General features: G+C 46.2%; 1 protein-coding gene across 11 annotated transcripts in view; it reads right to left on the bottom strand.

Moving 5' to 3' along the window:
- The window catches only part of msi1a (musashi RNA binding protein 1a), a 334,588-nt gene that overhangs the window by 253,380 nt on the left and 63,275 nt on the right, over positions 1 to 17,933 (bottom strand). For all 11 annotated transcript variants that reach the window (XM_036961341.1, XM_036961340.1, XM_036961342.1 and 8 more), the window contains exon 6: positions 9,435 to 9,527. In XM_036961341.1, the coding sequence (XP_036817236.1) occupies positions 9,435 to 9,527 (93 nt within the window). The remainder of the gene's footprint in view (positions 1 to 9,434; positions 9,528 to 17,933) is intronic.

The raw sequence follows: 17,933 nt of genomic DNA, 5'->3' as shown, positions 1-17,933 counted from the left end.
TTCACTGTGATTACAGAGGGGTGAGACAGCTCCAACTTCACTGTAATTACACAGAGGGGTGAGACAGCTCCAACTTCACTGTGATTACACAGAGGGGTGAGACAGCTCCAACTTCACTGTGATTACACAGAGGGGTGAGACAGCTCCAACTTCACTGTGATTACACAGAGGGCTGAGACAGCTCCAACTTCACTGTGATTACACAGAGGGCTGAGACAGCTCCAACTTCACTGTGATTACACAGAGGGCTGAGACAGCTCCAACTTCACTGTGATTACACAGAGGGGTGAGACAGCTCCAACTTCACTGTGACTACACAGAGGGCTGAGACAGCTCCAACTTCACTGTGATTACACAGAGGGGTGAGACAGCTCCAACTTCACTGTGATTACACAGAGGGGTGAGACAGCTCCAACTTCACTGTGATTACACAGAGGGGTGAGACAGCTCCAACTTCACTGTGATTACAGAGGGGTGAGTCAGCTCCAACTTCACTGTGATTACACAGAGGTGTGAGACAGCTCCAACTTCACTGTGATTACAGAGGGGTGAGACAGCTCCAACTTCACTGTGATTACACAGAGGGCTGAGACAGCTCCAACTTCACTGTGATTACACAGAGGGGTGAGACAGCTCCAACTTCACTGTGATTACAGAGGGGTGAGACAGCTCCAACTTCACTGTAATTACACAGAGGGGTGAGACAGCTCCAACTTCACTGTGATTACACAGAGGGGTGAGACAGCTCCAACTTCACTGTGATTACACAGAGGGGTGAGACAGCTCCAACTTCACTGTGATTACACAGAGGGCTGAGACAGCTCCAACTTCACTGTGATTACACAGAGGGCTGAGACAGCTCCAACTTCACTGTGATTACACAGAGGGGTGAGACAGCTCCAACTTCACTGTGACTACACAGAGGGCTGAGACAGCTCCAACTTCACTGTGATTACACAGAGGGGTGAGACAGCTCCAACTTCACTGTGATTACACAGAGGGGTGAGACAGCTCCAACTTCACTGTGATTACACAGAGGGGTGAGACAGCTCCAACTTCACTGTGATTACAGAGGGGTGAGTCAGCTCCAACTTCACTGTGATTACACAGAGGTGTGAGACAGCTCCAACTTCACTGTGATTACAGAGGGGTGAGACAGCTCCAACTTCACTGTGATTACACAGAGGGCTGAGACAGCTCCAACTTCACTGTGATTACACAGAGGGCTGAGACAGCTCCAACTTCACTGTGATTACACAGAGGGGTGAGACAGCTCCAACTTCACTGTGACTACACAGAGGGCTGAGACAGCTCCAACTTCACTGTGATTACACAGAGGGGTGAGACAGCTCCAACTTCACTGTGATTACACAGAGGGGTGAGACAGCTCCAACTTCACTGTGATTACAGAGGGGTGAGACAGCTCCAACTTCACTGTAATTACACAGAGGGGTGAGACAGCTCCAACTTCACTGTGATTACACAGAGGGGTGAGACAGCTCCAACTTCACTGTGATTACACAGAGGGGTGAGACAGCTCCAACTTCACTGTGATTACACAGAGGGCTGAGACAGCTCCAACTTCACTGTGATTACACAGAGGGCTGAGACAGCTCCAACTTCACTGTGATTACACAGAGGGCTGAGACAGCTCCAACTTCACTGTGATTACACAGAGGGGTGAGACAGCTCCAACTTCACTGTGACTACACAGAGGGCTGAGACAGCTCCAACTTCACTGTGATTACACAGAGGGGTGAGACAGCTCCAACTTCACTGTGATTACACAGAGGGGTGAGACAGCTCCAACTTCACTGTGATTACACAGAGGGGTGAGACAGCTCCAACTTCACTGTGATTACAGAGGGGTGAGTCAGCTCCAACTTCACTGTGATTACACAGAGGTGTGAGACAGCTCCAACTTCACTGTGATTACAGAGGGGTGAGACAGCTCCAACTTCACTGTGATTACACAGAGGGCTGAGACAGCTCCAACTTCACTGTGATTACACAGAGGGGTGAGACAGCTCCAACTTCACTGTGATTACACAGAGGGGTGAGACAGCTCCAACTTCACTGTGATTACACAGAGGGGTGAGACAGCTCCAACTTCACTGTGATTACACAGAGGGGTGAGACAGCTCCAACTTCACTGTGATTACACAGAGGGGTGAGACAGCTTCAACTTTCCCTGTGATTACACAGAGGGGTGAGACAACTCCAACTTCACAGTGATTACACAGAGGGGTGAGACAGCTCCAACTTCACTGTGATTACACAGATCGGTGAGACAGCTCCAACTTCACTGTGATTACACAGAGGGGTGAGACAGCTCCAACTTCACTGTGATTACACAGAGGGGTGAGACAGCTTTGACCAACACTGAATCAACTGTGTTTTCAATCTTCACAAGGAGATTCAGTTTCACGCATAGACTCTGGGGCTATGAAGAGCATTCTGAGAGCTTATTTCATACCTCAGAAACCCTTAAAGAGGAGGAGTCTACTCCCCTCTTTCATCCCTCAGTAACCCCTAAAGAGGATGAGTCTACTCCCCTCATTCATCCCTCAGTAACCCCTAGAGATGATGAGTCTACTCCCCTCAGCAACCCCTAGAGATGAGGATGAGGAGTCTACTTCCCTCAGTAACCCCTAGAGATAAGGAGTCTACTTCCCTCAGTAACCCCGAGAGATAAGGAGTCTACTTCCCTCAGTAACCCCTAGAGATGAGGAGTCTACTCCCCTCAGTAACCCCTAGAGATAAGGAGTCTACTTCCCTCAGTAACCCCTAGAGATGAGGAGTCTACTCCCCTCAGTAACCCCGAGAGATAAGGAGTCTACTTCCCTCAGTAGCCCCTAGAGATAAGGAGTCTACTTCCCTCAGTAACCCCTAGAGATGAGGAGTCTACTTCCCTCAGTAACCCCTAGAGATGAGGAGTCTACTTCCCTCAGTAACCCCTAGAGATGAGGAGTCTACTTCCCTCAGTAACCCCTAGAGATGAGGAGTCTACTTCCCTCAGCAACCCCTAGAGATGAGGAGTCTACTTCCCTCAGTAACCCCTAGAGATGGAGTCTACACTCCTGCTTCCTTCTCCAGTAGGGAATTGGGAAAAGGAGCTAATAGATTAAAAGCAGCATTCCCCAAGAGAGGATGGCTTTCACTTAAGCAGTGATAAATTCATGAACTTCTTTGAGGAAAAGATAATGATTATTAGAAAGCCAATTATGGACTCCTCTTTAAATCTGCGTATTCCTTCAAAGCTCAGTTGTCCTGAGTCTGCACAACTCTGCCGGGACCTAGGATCAAGAGAGACGCTCAAGTGTTTTAGTACTATATCTCTTGACACAATGATGAAAATAATCATGGCCTCTAAACCTTCAAGCTGCATACTGGACCCTATTCCAACTAAACTACTGAAAGAGCAGCTTCCTGTGCTTGGCCCTCCTATGTTGAACATAATAAACGGCTCTCTATCCACCGGACGTGTACCAAACTCACTAAAAGTGGCAGTAATAAAGCCTCTCTCGAAAAAGCCAAACCTTGTCCAAGAAAATATAAAAAACTAAATCGGCCTATATCGAATCTTCCATTCCTCTCAAAAATTTTAGAAAAGGCTGTTGCGCAGCAACTCACTGCCTTCCTGAAGACAAACAATGTATACGAAATGCTTCAGTCTGGTTTTAGACCCCATCATAGCACTGAGACTGCACTTGTGAAGGTGGTAAATGACCTTTTAATGGCAACAGACCGAGGCTCTGCATCTGTCCTCGTGCTCCTAGACCTTAGTGCTGCTTTTGATACCATCGATCACCACATTCTTTTGGAGAGATTGGAAACCCAAATTGGTCTACACGGACAAGTTCTGGCCTGGTTTAGATCTTATCTGTCGGAAAGATATCAGTTTGTCTCTGTGAATGGTTTGTCCTCTGACAAATCAACTGTAAATGTCGGTGTTCCTCAAGTTTCCTTTTTAGGACCACTATTGTTTTCACTATATATTTTACCTCTTGGGGATGTCATTCGAAAACATAATGTTAACTTTCACTGCTATGCGGATGACACACAGCTGTACATCTCAATGAAACATGGTGAAGCCCCAAAATTGCCCTCGCTAGAAGCATCTTTTTCAGACATAAGGAAGTGGATGGCTGTAAGCTTTCTACTTTTAAACTCGGACAAAACAGAGATGCTTGTTCTAGGTCCCCAAGAAACAAAGAGATCTTCTGTTGAATCTGACAATGAATCTTAATGGTTGTACAGTCGTCTCAAATAAAACTGTGAAGGACCTCAGCGTTACTCTGGACCCTGATCTCTCTTTTGAAGAACATATCAAGACCATTTCAAGGACAGCTTTTTTCCATCTACGTAACATTGCAAAAATCAGAAACTTTCTGTCCAAAAATGATGCAGAAAAATTAATCCATGCTTTTGTCACTTCTAGGTTAGACTACTGCAATGCTCTACTTTCCGGCTACCCGGATAAAGCGCTAAATAAACTTCAGTTAGTGCTAAATTGCGCTGCTAGAATCCTGACTAGAACCAAAAAAATTGATCATATTACTCCAGTGCTAGCCTCCCTACACTGGCTTCCTGTCAAGGCAAGGGCTGATTTCAAGGTTTTACTGCTAACCTACAAAGCATTACATGGGCTTGCTCCTACCTATCTCTCTGATTTGGTCCTGCCTTACATTCCTACACGTACGCTACGGTCACAAGACGCAGGCCTCCTAATTGTCCCTAGAATTTCTAAGCAAACAGCTGGAGGCAGGCTTTCTCCTATAGAGCTCAATTTTTATGAATGGTCTGCCTACCCATGTAAGAGACGCAAACTCGGTTCTCAACCTTTAAGTCTTTACTGAAGACTCATCTCTTCAGTGGGTCATATGATTGAGTGTAGTCTGGCCCAGGAGTGGGAAGGTGAACGGAAAGGCTCTGGAGCAACGAACCGCCCTTGACGTCTCTGCCTGGCCGGTTCCCCTCTTTCCACTGGGATTCTCTGCCTCTAACCCTATTACAGGGGCTGAGTAACTGGCTTACTGGGGCTCTTTCATACCGTCCCTGGGAGGGGTGCGTCACTTGAGTGGGTTGAGTCACTGATGTGATCTTCCTGTCTGGGTTGGCGCCCCCCCCTTGGGTTGTGCCGTGGCGGAGATCTTTGTGGGATATACTCAGCCTTGTCTCAGGATGGTAAGTTGGTGGTTGAAGATATCCCTCTAGTGGTGTGGGGGCTGTGCTTTGGCAAAGTGGGTGGGGTTATATCCTTCCTGTTTGGCCCTGTCCGGGGGTGTCCTCGGATGGGGCCACAGTGTCTCCTGACCCCTCCTGTCTCAGCCTCCAGTATTTATGCTGCAGTAGTTTATGTGTCGGGGGGCTAGGGTCAGTTTGTTATATCTGGAGTACTTCTCCTGTCCTATTCGGTGTCCGGTGTGAATTTAAGTATGCTCTCTCTAATTCTCTCTTTCTCTCTTTCTTTCTCTCTCTCAGAGGACCTGAGCCCTAGGACCATGCCTCAGGACTACCTGACATGATGACTCCTTGCTGTCCCCAGTCCACCTGGCCGTGCTGCTGCTCCAGTTTCAACTGTTCTGCCTTATTATTATTGGACCATGCTGGTCATTTATGAACATTTGAACATCTTGGCCATGTTCTGTTATAATCTCCACCCGGCACAGCCGGAAGAGGACTGGCCACCCCACAGCCTGGTTCCTCTCTAGGTTTCTTCCTAGATTTTGGCCTTTCTAGGGAGATTTTCCTAGCCACCGTGCTTCTACACCTGCATTGCTTGCTGTTTAGGGTTTTAGGCTGGGTTTCTGTACAGCACTTTGTGATATCAGCTGATGTATGAAGGGCTATATAAGTACATGTGATTTGTTTTGATAGATTGAGTTAAGGATTCAACCATTTTAAACAATGTACCTTTTAGCTCACTGCTTAGCTTTGGAGGCTCTGCTGTACTGTGCAGAGAATGTTTTTGGGGCAGAGGTAAAAGTCTGAGAATTCTAAATGGATTCCATTTCTATAAAGTCAGATTCACACATTAGAACAGTACATCAAGATAAAAACATTATATAACCACAAATAATAGTAATATGTCTGTTGTTATGACAGGCCAAATGAAAGTAAACACTGGGTTTGTCTCGAAGTAAAGTCCAGGTACAGTATATCTGATGACAGGTGAAAGGTGAGGTCAGAGCAGGATCAACAACCCAAGCAGGAGTTGTTGCAGCTCAGCCAGATAAGTTCACTTTGTTTTGAGACAAACTCCAAGCCGATTATAACAAAGGTATGTATGACTAAGCATTAGCAAGCCAGGCTAATTAGCCTGCTCTGGGTGTTAACAATGCAAGAGGGAGGTGGGGTGAATGCCCCCCCCCCCCCCCCTTTTCTGCTAATTTGGAGATTACGCCAGGAAGTGGGTAGAGGTTAAAAGTGCCCCATTGCATAATCATGAAGATGAATCATCTAACTTGTGCCGTCCCCATGTTGTTTAGACACAACTGTAAAACTCCTGAGAGAGAATTGTTCACAATGTCAAGACTTAGTGAAAACTGCATTAGGTTTATAACACTGGGTATAGCTAGCTGATAAAGCACTACTCTTGGAGGACAGAGGAAGGAGATTAATTAGTACCATATGCAAATAATATCCCAAAAGACAGTCACTCTGGTCTGTATTAAGACAATACATAGTGTAGCACTGAGAAGTAGATGACTGTATCTAAACAGAGGTGGTAGTGTCCCTGGTCCATTTAAACAGACTCATTCAGTACATCTAGCTTCCTGTAGCCTAGGGCTCCTCTGCTTAAGATGCACTTTGGAGCTGACGCATAGAACAGGGAGGAAAGGCCTCTCTTCTGGAGAGCACTCTGTCATAGCAGTACACACACACCGCAGCCTGCTAGGTCTGGGAGAGCACAGTCTGTGAGAAGACAGATCCTATGACCCTGGTTCCCCACACCACCTGCTTCCCACCCCCATGAAGCACACACAGCCAGCAGCACTCTCTGCTAATTGGCTAATTCTGGATCCGCACCAAACAAAACACAAATGCGAAACACACACTGACACACGCACACATACTGACACACACACTCAGACATTAATACACACACAAACACGAGTGCACATGTGCACACACACACAGGTATCAATAGTGCTGACATGGGAGTCATCAAGAGCAGGCTGCAAATGGATTCCCACAGTTTACATTACAGACAACTCACTTCCAGCCCCCCTCCTACCTCCCTCTTTTCCTCCCTCCACTTCTGACTTCTTTCCTCCACTTCGGACTTCTTCCGTCCATCCATCCCTCCACTTCTGACTTCTTCCCCCGAAAACACAGCTGCTGTACTTGGTACAGGTCTTGGACACTGGCTAATTAACTGCTTTATTCACTCAGATGGACTCCTCACTGACAAGCGCGCACACACACACACACACCAAGAGAGGGGGCAATAGTGCGGGTAGACAGACGGGGCCCTGCGGCCATGGGTCCAGTCTGGTGACCTGCGGGGGTCGGGGGCAGGGGGTATAGGGCCAGGATCCAGCCCCTCTCTGTCAGTCAGTTTGATTGGGCCTCCTCTAACCCAGGAGAGATGAGATCTAGAGGCTTCCAGGACAGGAACCATGTGGCCCGTTCCTTAATAACCTCTATGGGATGGGTGTCCCTAAACCAGGACGGTTGTTGCTAACGTGCGCTAATGTGACTAGAATGACGTTGTATACAACAGCCAGCTTTCCGGGACATAGACATGTCATATATGGGCAGAAAACAAAAAGTATTGTTAATCTAACTGCAGTGTCCAATTAGCAGTAGCTATTACAGTGAAAAAATACCATTAACTGGTTTGATACATTCACCTCTGAAGGTAAATAATGTACTTACATTCAGTAATCTTGCTCTGATTTGTCATTCTGAGTGTCCCAGAGATAAAATGTAGCATAGTTTTGTTTGATAAAATTCATTTTCATGTTCAAATGTAGGAACTGGGGTCCACAGTTTGACCCCACTGCTGTCTCTGGCTCCACACCCACCCCGCCCGGCCAGCTAGATGTGTGAAAGTAATCGTATAAGCTAATGATCCATCTTGTAGGACATTCCTGGGAGTGTGTAAGCTAAAAAAAAAAAAATTACCATAGCATTTTTGCATGTTCTCTATAGTTATGTACTCAAAAACGTATTAATTTACCAATTCGGCACATTTGGGCAAACTCCTAGCAGACTTGATACAAAATATTGTGCAGTAAGGTAAATCTTCACTGGATCGCGCACTGCTGCCATCTGGTGGCCAAAATCCAAATTACACCTGGACTCCTATCTGAAAGTATGGCCTTTCTCCTGCATTTCAAGCTGATGAAAAAAAAAAAACGTTTTTTGGTTTGTATTATCTTTTACCAGATCGAATGTGTTATATTGTCCTACATTAATTTCAAATTTCCACAAACTTCAAAGTGTTTCTTTTCAAATGGTATCAAGAATTTGCATATCCTTTCAGGTCCTGAGCTACAGGCAGTTAGATTTGGGTATGTCATTTTAAGTGAAAATTGAAAAAAAGGGTATAATCCTTTTTTTTCAAATTCAAATCATTTCTGGGTAACCTTACTGTGATTGTTCTAAATTAAAATCATTTAAAAAAAAAATAGAACTTAGCAGAGAGCCATTTATCAGGCAAGAATTTAGCTAGGACTGTTTGGGAGTGGTTTGAGTGAGGAGGAGAAAACTGAAAACTAGCCGTTATTGGCAGAAAGGTTTGGAACTGTCTTTCTTATTGGTGACCTGGGGGGGGGGGGTCGGGGGCAGGGGTATTAACTCATTTACTACCGCCTGGTGTTATCACCAGGCAGACCAAACCTCCATCCTGCCAAAACAGGCTGAAATTTCTGGCAGTCTTTTAAAACAGCTCTTACACTAAAAGTGCACTATCATAATGTTAACAATTTCCCAGTATTATTTCAACCTCCGTGTGGAAATATATATAAAACGTAGGATGAATTTTCTAAATATTCAAACAAAGCCTTAGCGAGCCAGGAAAAACCAGGCCACTCAATCAAAACCTGGCTGTGTCTCTAATTTCTCTGTAAAATAAGGAGAATATTCAAACAATGCTAAGGAGAAGCTAAAACAGACACTTCAGAAGCGACGATGGAATCAGTCCCCCTACATGGCTGACAACTGACAAAACAGGTCTTATGGTACAAGCTGCAGGATATGACTACATGGGGGAGACTCATATAAACAACCAGCCTCCACAGACAGTGTAGGAACCAGACACATCCCAGTGAATGTGTCTGTAGACCTCCTCAGATCTCTATTAGAGACATGATGAGGCTATTGACTGCCAATTAGAGTGCCACAGAACATCCTCATCCGCTAGAGTCCATCATCTTGAAATGGCTCAGGACAAGAAGAGGACATCACTTCCAAATAAGCCTTACCTTGCCAAATTGTTCAAAATACAGCTTCACATCTTCAACTACTGTGTTCGCTGATAATCCTCCTACGAATACTTTCTTTGTTCTTGTGACCATCTGGAAGGAGAGAAAAAGGAGAGAGAAAAGAGATCAGCAACACGTGAAAGCATTTTAGAGGACACATCTCAAGAACATTCACTGTAAGGGCCCAGAATCATCGTTTGCCGAGTCTGAAGCGAGTGTCGAGTAGTGTAGCATGTGAGCTGCAAGTCTGCGCTCATTTGTTGGGGTGTGTGGGGACGTGTCCAGAGGGGCACCTATCGCCAATGTCACTACCTATGCCAGGTCCTTCCCAAGGCCACACACTGCGCTTTGAAACTTTGACTTTCAAACACAAGAGGAGAGGAGAAAGACAGGAGAGAGAATATAGGAGAGAGAAGAGGATAGGAGAGAGAAGATAGGAGAGAGAAGAGGACAGGAGAGAGAAGATAGGAGAGAGAAGAGAACAGGAGAGAGAAGATAGGAGAGAGAAAAGAACAGGAGAGAGAAGATAGGAGAGAGAAGAGAACAGGAGAGAGAAGATAGGAGAGAGAAGAGGATAAGAGAGATAATATAGGAGAGAGAAGAGGATAGGAGAGAGAAGATAGGAGAGAAAAGAGGACAGGAGAGAGAAGATAGGAGAGAGAAGAGGACAGAAGAGAGAGAAGATAGGTGAGGGTAGAGGACAGGAGAGAGAAGATAGGAGAGAAGAGGATAAGAGAGAGAATATAGGAGAGAGAAGAGGACAGGAGAGAGAAGATAAGAGAAAGAAGAAGACAGGAGAGAGAAGATAGGAGAAAGAAGAGGACAGAGGAGAGAGAAGATAGGAGAGAGAAGAGGACAAGAGAGAGAAGATAGGAGAGAGAAGAGGACAGGAGAGAGAAGATAGGAGAGAGAAGAGAACAGGAGAGAGAAGATAGGAGAGAGAAGAGAACAGGAGAGAGAAGAGAACAGGAGAGAGAAGAGGACAGAGGAGAGAGAAGATAGGAGAGAGAAGAGGAGGAGAGAGAAGAGAACAGGAGAGAGAAGAGAACAGGAGATAGAAGATTGGAGAGAGAAGAGAACAGGAGAGAGAAGAGAACAGGAGAGAGAAGAGAACAGGAGAGAGAAGAGAACAGGGGAGAGAAGAGGACAGGAGAGAGAAGAGGACAGGAGAGAGAAGAGAACAGGAGAGAGAAGAGGACAGAGGAGAGAGAAGATAGGAGAGAGAAGAGGACAGAAGAGAGAGAAGATAGGAGAGAGAAGAGAACAGGAGAGAGAAGAGAACAGGAGAGAGAAGAGAACAGGAGAGAGAAGAGAACAGGAGAGAGAAGAGAACAGGGGAGAGAAGAGGACAGGAGAGAGAAGAGGACAGGAGAGAGAAGATATGAGAGAGAAGAGGACAGGAGAGAGAAGAGAACAGGAGAGAGAAGATAGGAGAGAGAAGAGGACAGGAGACAGAAGATAGGAGAGAGAAGAGAACAGGAGAGAGAAGATAGGAGAGAGAAGAGAACAGGAGAGAGAAGAGAACAGGAGAGAGAAGAGAACAGGAGAGAGAAGAGGACAGAAGAGGGAGAAGATAGGAGAGAGAAGACAGAAGAGAGAAGATAGGAGAGGGAAGAGGACAGGAGAGAGAAGATAGGAGAGAGAAGAGGATAAGAGAGAGAATATAGGAGAGAGAAGAGGATAGGAGAGAGAAGATAGGAGAGAGAAGAGGACAGGAGAGAGAAGATAGGAGAGAGAAGAGGACAGGAGAGAGAAGATAGGAGAGAGAAGAGAACAGGAGAGAGAAGATAGGAGAGAGAAAAGAACAGGAGAGAGAAGATAGGAGAGAGAAGAGAACAGGAGAGAGAAGATAGGAGAGAGAAGAGGATAAGAGAGATAATATAGAAGAGAGAAGAGGATAGGAGACAGAAGATAGGAGAGAGAAGAGAACAGGAGAGAGAAGATAGGAGAGAGAAGAGGACAGGAGACAGAAGATAGGAGAGAGAAGAGAACAGGAGAGAGAAGATAGGAGAGAGAAGAGAACAGGAGAGAGAAGAGAACAGGAGAGAGAAGAGAACAGGAGAGAGAAGAGAACAGGAGAGAGAAGAGGACAGAGGAGAGAGAAGATAGGAGAGAGAAGAGAACAGGAGAGAGAAGAGAACAGGAGATAGAAGATTGGAGAGAGAAGAGGACAGGAGAGAGAAGATAGGAGAGAGAAGAGAACAGGAGAGAGAAGAGAACAGGAGAGAGAAGAGAACAGGAGAGAGAAGAGAACAGGGGAGAGAAGAGGACAGGAGAGAGAAGAGGACAGGAGAGAGAAGATATGAGAGAGAAGAGAACAGGAGAGAGAAGAGAACAGGAGAGAGAAGATAGGAGAGAGAAGAGGACAGGAGACAGAAGATAGGAGAGAGAAGAGAACAGGAGAGAGAAGATAGGAGAGAGAAGAGAACAGGAGAGAGAAGAGAACAGGAGAGAGAAGAGAACAGGAGAGAGAAGAGGACAGAAGAGAGAAGATAGGAGAGAGAAGAGGACAGGAGAGAGAAGATAGGAGAGAGAAGAGGATAAGAGAGATAATATAGAAGAGAGAAGAGGATAGGAGACAGAAGATAGGAGAGAGAAGAGAACAGGAGAGAGAAGATAGGAGAGAGAAGAGGACAGGAGACAGAAGATAGGAGAGAGAAGAGAACAGGAGAGAGAAGATAGGAGAGAGAAGAGAACAGGAGAGAGAAGAGAACAGGAGAGAGAAGAGAACAGGAGAGAGAAGAGAACAGGAGAGAGAAGAGGACAGAGGAGAGAGAAGATAGGAGAGAGAAGAGAACAGGAGAGAGAAGAGAACAGGAGAGAGAAGAGAACAGGAGAGAGAAGAGAACAGGGGAGAGAAGAGGACAGGAGAGAGAAGAGGACAGGAGAGAGAAGATATGAGAGAGAAGAGAACAGGAGAGAGAAGAGAACAGGAGAGAGAAGATAGGAGAGAGAAGAGGACAGGAGACAGAAGATAGGAGAGAGAAGAGAACAGGAGAGAGAAGATAGGAGAGAGAAGAGAACAGGAGAGAGAAGAGAACAGGAGATAGAAGATTGGAGAGAGAAGAGGACAGGAGAGAGAAGATAGGAGAGAGAAGAGAACAGGAGAGAGAAGAGAACAGGAGAGAGAAGAGAACAGGAGAGAGAAGAGAACAGGGGAGAGAAGAGGACAGGAGAGAGAAGAGGACAGGAGAGAGAAGATATGAGAGAGAAGAGAACAGGAGAGAGAAGAGAACAGGAGAGAGAAGATAGGAGAGAGAAGAGGACAGGAGACAGAAGATAGGAGAGAGAAGAGAACAGGAGAGAGAAGATAGGAGAGAGAAGAGAACAGGAGAGAGAAGAGAACAGGAGAGAGAAGAGAACAGGAGAGAGAAGAGGACAGAAGAGAGAAGATAGGAGAGAGAAAAGAACAGGAGAGAGAAGATAGGAGAGAGAAGAGAACAGGAGAGAGAAGATAGGAGAGAGAAGAGAACAGGAGAGAGAAGATAGGAGAGAGAAGAGGATAAGAGAGATAATATAGAAGAGAGAAGAGGATAGGAGAGAGAAGATAGGAGAGAGAAGAGAACAGGAGAGAGAAGATAGGAGAGAGACGAGGACAGGAGACAGAAGATAGGAGAGAGAAGAGAACAGGAGAGAGAAGATAGGAGAGAGAAGAGAACAGGAGAGAGAAGAGAACAGGAGATAGAAGATTGGAGAGAGAAGAGGACAGGAGAGAGAAGATAGGAGAGAGAAGAGAACAGGAGAGAGAAGAGAACAGGAGAGAGAAGAGAACAGGAGAGAGAAGAGAACAGGGGAGAGAAGAGGACAGGAGAGAGAAGAGGACAGGAGAGAGAAGATATGAGAGAGAAGAGAACAGGAGAGAGAAGAGAACAGGAGAGAGAAGATAGGAGAGAGAAGAGGACAGGAGACAGAAGATAGGAGAGAGAAGAGAACAGGAGAGAGAAGATAGGAGAGAGAAGAGAACAGGAGAGAGAAGAGAACAGGAGAGAGAAGAGGACAGAAGAGAGAAGATAGGAGAGAGAAGAGGACAGGAGAGAGAAGATAGGAGAGAGAAGAGGATAAGAGAGATAATATAGAAGAGAGAAGAGGATAGGAGACAGAAGATAGGAGAGAGAAGAGAACAGGAGAGAGAAGATAGGAGAGAGAAGAGGACAGGAGACAGAAGATAGGAGAGAGAAGAGAACAGGAGAGAGAAGATAGGAGAGAGAAGAGAACAGGAGAGAGAAGAGAACAGGAGAGAGAAGAGAACAGGAGAGAGAAGAGAACAGGAGAGAGAAGAGGACAGAGGAGAGAGAAGATAGGAGAGAGAAGAGAACAGGAGAGAGAAGAGAACAGGAGATAGAAGATTGGAGAGAGAAGAGGACAGGAGAGAGAAGATAGGAGAGAGAAGAGAACAGGAGAGAGAAGAGAACAGGAGAGAGAAGAGAACAGGAGAGAGAAGAGAACAGGGGAGAGAAGAGGACAGGAGAGAGAAGAGGACAGGAGAGAGAAGATATGAGAGAGAAGAGAACAGGAGAGAGAAGAGAACAGGAGAGAGAAGATAGGAGAGAGAAGAGGACAGGAGACAGAAGATAGGAGAGAGAAGAGAACAGGAGAGAGAAGATAGGAGAGAGAAGAGAACAGGAGAGAGAAGATAGGAGAGAGAAGAGGACAGGAGACAGAAGATAGGAGAGAGAAGAGAACAGGAGAGAGAAGATAGGAGAGAGAAGAGAACAGGAGAGAGAAGAGAACAGGAGAGAGAAGAGAACAGGAGAGAGAAGAGGACAGAAGAGAGAAGATAGGAGAGAGAAAAGAACAGGAGAGAGAAGACAGGAGAGAGAAGAGAACAGGAGAGAGAAGATAGGAGAGAGAAGAGGACAGGAGACAGAAGATAGGAGAGAGAAGAGAACAGGAGAGAGAAGATAGGAGAGAGAAGAGAACAGGAGAGAGAAGAGAACAGGAGAGAGAAGAGAACAGGAGAGAGAAGAGGACAGAAGAGAGAAGAGGACAGGAGAGAGAAATAGGAGAGAGAAGAGAACAGGAGAGAGAAGATAGGAGAGAGAAAAGAACAGGAGAGAGAAGATAGGAGAGAGAAGAGAACAGGAGAGAGAAGATAGGAGAGAGAAGAGAACAGGAGAGAGAAGATAGGAGAGAGAAGAGGATAAGAGAGATAATATAGAAGAGAGAAGAGGATAGGAGAGAGAAGATAGGAGAGAGAAGAGAACAGGAGAGAGAAGATAGGAGAGAGACGAGGACAGGAGACAGAAGATAGGAGAGAGAAGAGAACAGGAGAGAGAAGATAGGAGAGAGAAGAGAACAGGAGAGAGAAGAGAACAGGAGAGAGAAGAGAACAGGAGAGAGAAGAGGACAGAAGAGAGAGAAGATAGGTGAGGGTAGAGGACAGGAGAGAGAAGATAGGAGAGAAGAGGATAAGAGAGAGAATATAGGAGAGAGAAGAGGACAGGAGAGAGAAGATAGGAGAAATAAGAAGACAGGAGAGAGAAGATAGGAGAAAGAAGAGGACAGAGGAGAGAGAAGATAGGAGAGAGAAGAGAACAGGAGAGAGAAGAGGACAGGAGAGAGAAGAGAACAGGAGAGAGAAGATAACAGGAGAGAGAAGAGGACAGGAGAGAGAAGATATGAGAGAGAAGAGAACAGGAGAGAGAAGAGAACAGGAGATAGAAGATAGGAGAGAGAAGAGGACAGGAGACAGAAGATAGGAGAGAGAAGAGAACAGGAGAGAGAAGATAGGAGAGAGAAGAGAACAGGAGAGAGAAGAGAACAGGAGAGAGAAGAGAACAGGAGAGAGAAGAGGACAGAAGAGGGAGAAGAGGACAGAAGAGGGAGAAGATAGGAGAGAGAAGACAGAAGAGAGAAGATAGGAGAGGGAAGAGGACAGGAGAGAGAAGATAGGAGAGAGAAGAGGATAAGAGAGAGAATATAGGAGAGAGAAGAGGATAGGAGAGAGAAGATAGGAGAGAAAAGAGGACAGGAGAGAGAAGATAGGAGAGAGAAGAGGACAGAAGAGAGAGAAGATAGGAGAGAAGAGGATAAGAGAGAGAATATAGGAGAGTGAAGAGGACAGGAGAGAGAAGATAGGAGAAAGAAGAAGACAGGAGAGAGAAGATAGGAGAAAGAAGAGGACAGAGGAGAGAGAAGATCAGAGAGAGAAGAGGACAGAAGAGAGAGAAGATAGGAGAGAAGAGGATAAGAGAGAGAATATAGGAGAGTGAAGAGGACAGGAGAGAGAAGATAGGAGAAAGAAGAAGACAGGAGAGAGAAGATAGGAGAAAGAAGAAGACAGGAGAGAGAAGATAGGAGAAAGAAGAGGACAGAGGAGAGAGAAGATCGGAGAGAGAAGAGGACAGAAGAGAGAGAAGATAGGAGAGAGAAGATAGGAGAGAGAAGATGACAGGAGAGAGAAGATGACAGGAGAGAGAAGATGACAGGAGAGAGAAGATAGGAGAGAGAAGATAGGAGAGAGAAGAGGATAAGAGAGAGAATATAGGAGAGAGAAGAGAAGGAAAAAAGGAGAGAGGAGAAAGGAGTCCATCTCTCCCCTTGTCCGCCACCACCATAGGTTGGACTACCCATCAGCACTAGCAACACATCCCGAAACAATGGATGGCCAAGTGCAGCCATGGAAACCATCAACATTGCTCACATTTATCACCCGCCATCTTTATGAGCAGCAAGCCAGCAGCACTTCAGTCTCCATCTCTCTCTGCCTTCCTTCTATTCTCTCCGTCCATCCGTCTGACATCTTTCCCTCCCTGTAGTTTCATCTGCTTCCCTTGATAGATGATCTGCCTGTATGTCTTTCTCTCCAGTCATTTTCAGGCTGGGCTTTGCGCTAGCAGGCTGCCTCAACTTGTCTACTGAGAGTTAGGTTTTTTCAGCTCCTGCTGTCTTTATGCCTCCTGACAGGCACGTGAGCCTGTGTGTGTGTGTGTGTGTGTGTGTGTGTGTGTGTGTGTGTGTGTGTGTGTGTGTGTGTGTGTGTGTGTGTGTGTGTGTGTGTGTGTGTGTGTGTGTGTGTGTGTGTGTGTGTGTGTGTGTCTGTCATGGCTGAAGGGATCTCTCAGGCCCTGGAACAACGCAATTACTCTGTCCATTTCTCTCCACTGTGACACCAGACAACAGGCCTTCCATCTTCCCCCTCCATCCCTATCCTTCCGTCTCTTTCCATCTCCCCTTCTCTGACACCAGACAACAGGCCTTCCATCTTCCATCCTCCTGCCTTCCTCTATCCTTCTTACTGAATACTCTCTCTTCCTTTCTCTGTCTCTTTCTCTCCTCATATGACTGCTGACTCCCTCCTTCTACACATTAGCATACAGGCTGGTGGTTAGAACAGGCTTTCAGAGCAACTCTTAAAAGAGATAGTTTGAAGCAGCAGCTGCAGTGAAGACTGGCTGCATTAGTTCAGCACCTTGTCCACAGTGAGGGGATGGTGTAGAAGGACCTGGCCTCTTCACACCTTTTCAACATTCATTAGACCCTCTACACCACTGACAGAGAGTGTCTAGGGCCAGGGCATTTACTTTAGACCTCCTCAACACTGGGGCCCCATAGGTGTGCTCAGCCCCCTCCTGGACTCCCTGTTCACCCATGACTGCGTGGCCAAGCAGGCCTTCAACTCAATTATCAAGTTTGTAGACGACACAACAGTAGTATGCTTGATTACCAACAATGATGAGACAGCCTACAGGGAGGAGGTGAGGGCTCCCGGAGTGTGGTGCCAAGAAAATAACCTTTCACTCTACCTCAACAAAATGAAGGAGATGATCGTGGACTTCAGGAAAAAGCACAGGGAGCACCCCCCCTATCCACAATGATGGGACCGCAGTGGAGAAAGTGGAAAGCTTCAAGTTCCTTGGCGTACACATCACAGACAAACTTAAATGGTCCACCCACACAGACAGTGAGGGTGGACCCTCAACCTCAGGAGGCTAAAGAAACTTGGCTTAACACATAAAACCCTAACAAACTTTTACAAATGCACAATTGAGAGCATCCTGTCGGACTGTATCACCGCCTGGTACGGCAACTGCATCGCTGACAACCGCAAAGTTCTCCAGAGGCTGGTGCAGTCGGCCCAACACATTACCGGGGGCAAACTTCGCACCCTCCTGGACACCAACACCACCCGATGTCACAGGAAGGCCAAAAAGATCATCAAGGACATCAACCACCCGAGCCACTGCCTGTTCACACCGCTACCATCCAGAAGGCGAGGTCAGTACAGGTGCATCAAAGCTGGGACAGAGAGACAGAAGCTGTTTGTCAATCTCAAGGCCATCAGACTGCTAAACAGCCATCACAAGCACATCAGGAGTGGCTACCTATAGACATAGATTAGGAATCACTGGCCACTTTTAGAAATGGATCACTAGCCACTTTAATAATGTTCCGTATCTACCATTACTCATCTCATATGTATAAACTGCACTCCACACTATTCTACGGGTTTACATATCACATCACATATCACATATTATATTCTATACTACACAACTA

Source organism: Oncorhynchus mykiss, chromosome 24 (assembly GCF_013265735.2).
Source record: "Oncorhynchus mykiss isolate Arlee chromosome 24, USDA_OmykA_1.1, whole genome shotgun sequence".
NCBI lineage: Eukaryota > Metazoa > Chordata > Actinopteri > Salmoniformes > Salmonidae > Oncorhynchus > Oncorhynchus mykiss.
The sequence above is the reverse complement of the archived record's forward strand: the minus strand, read 5'-3'. Positions and strand labels throughout refer to the sequence as shown.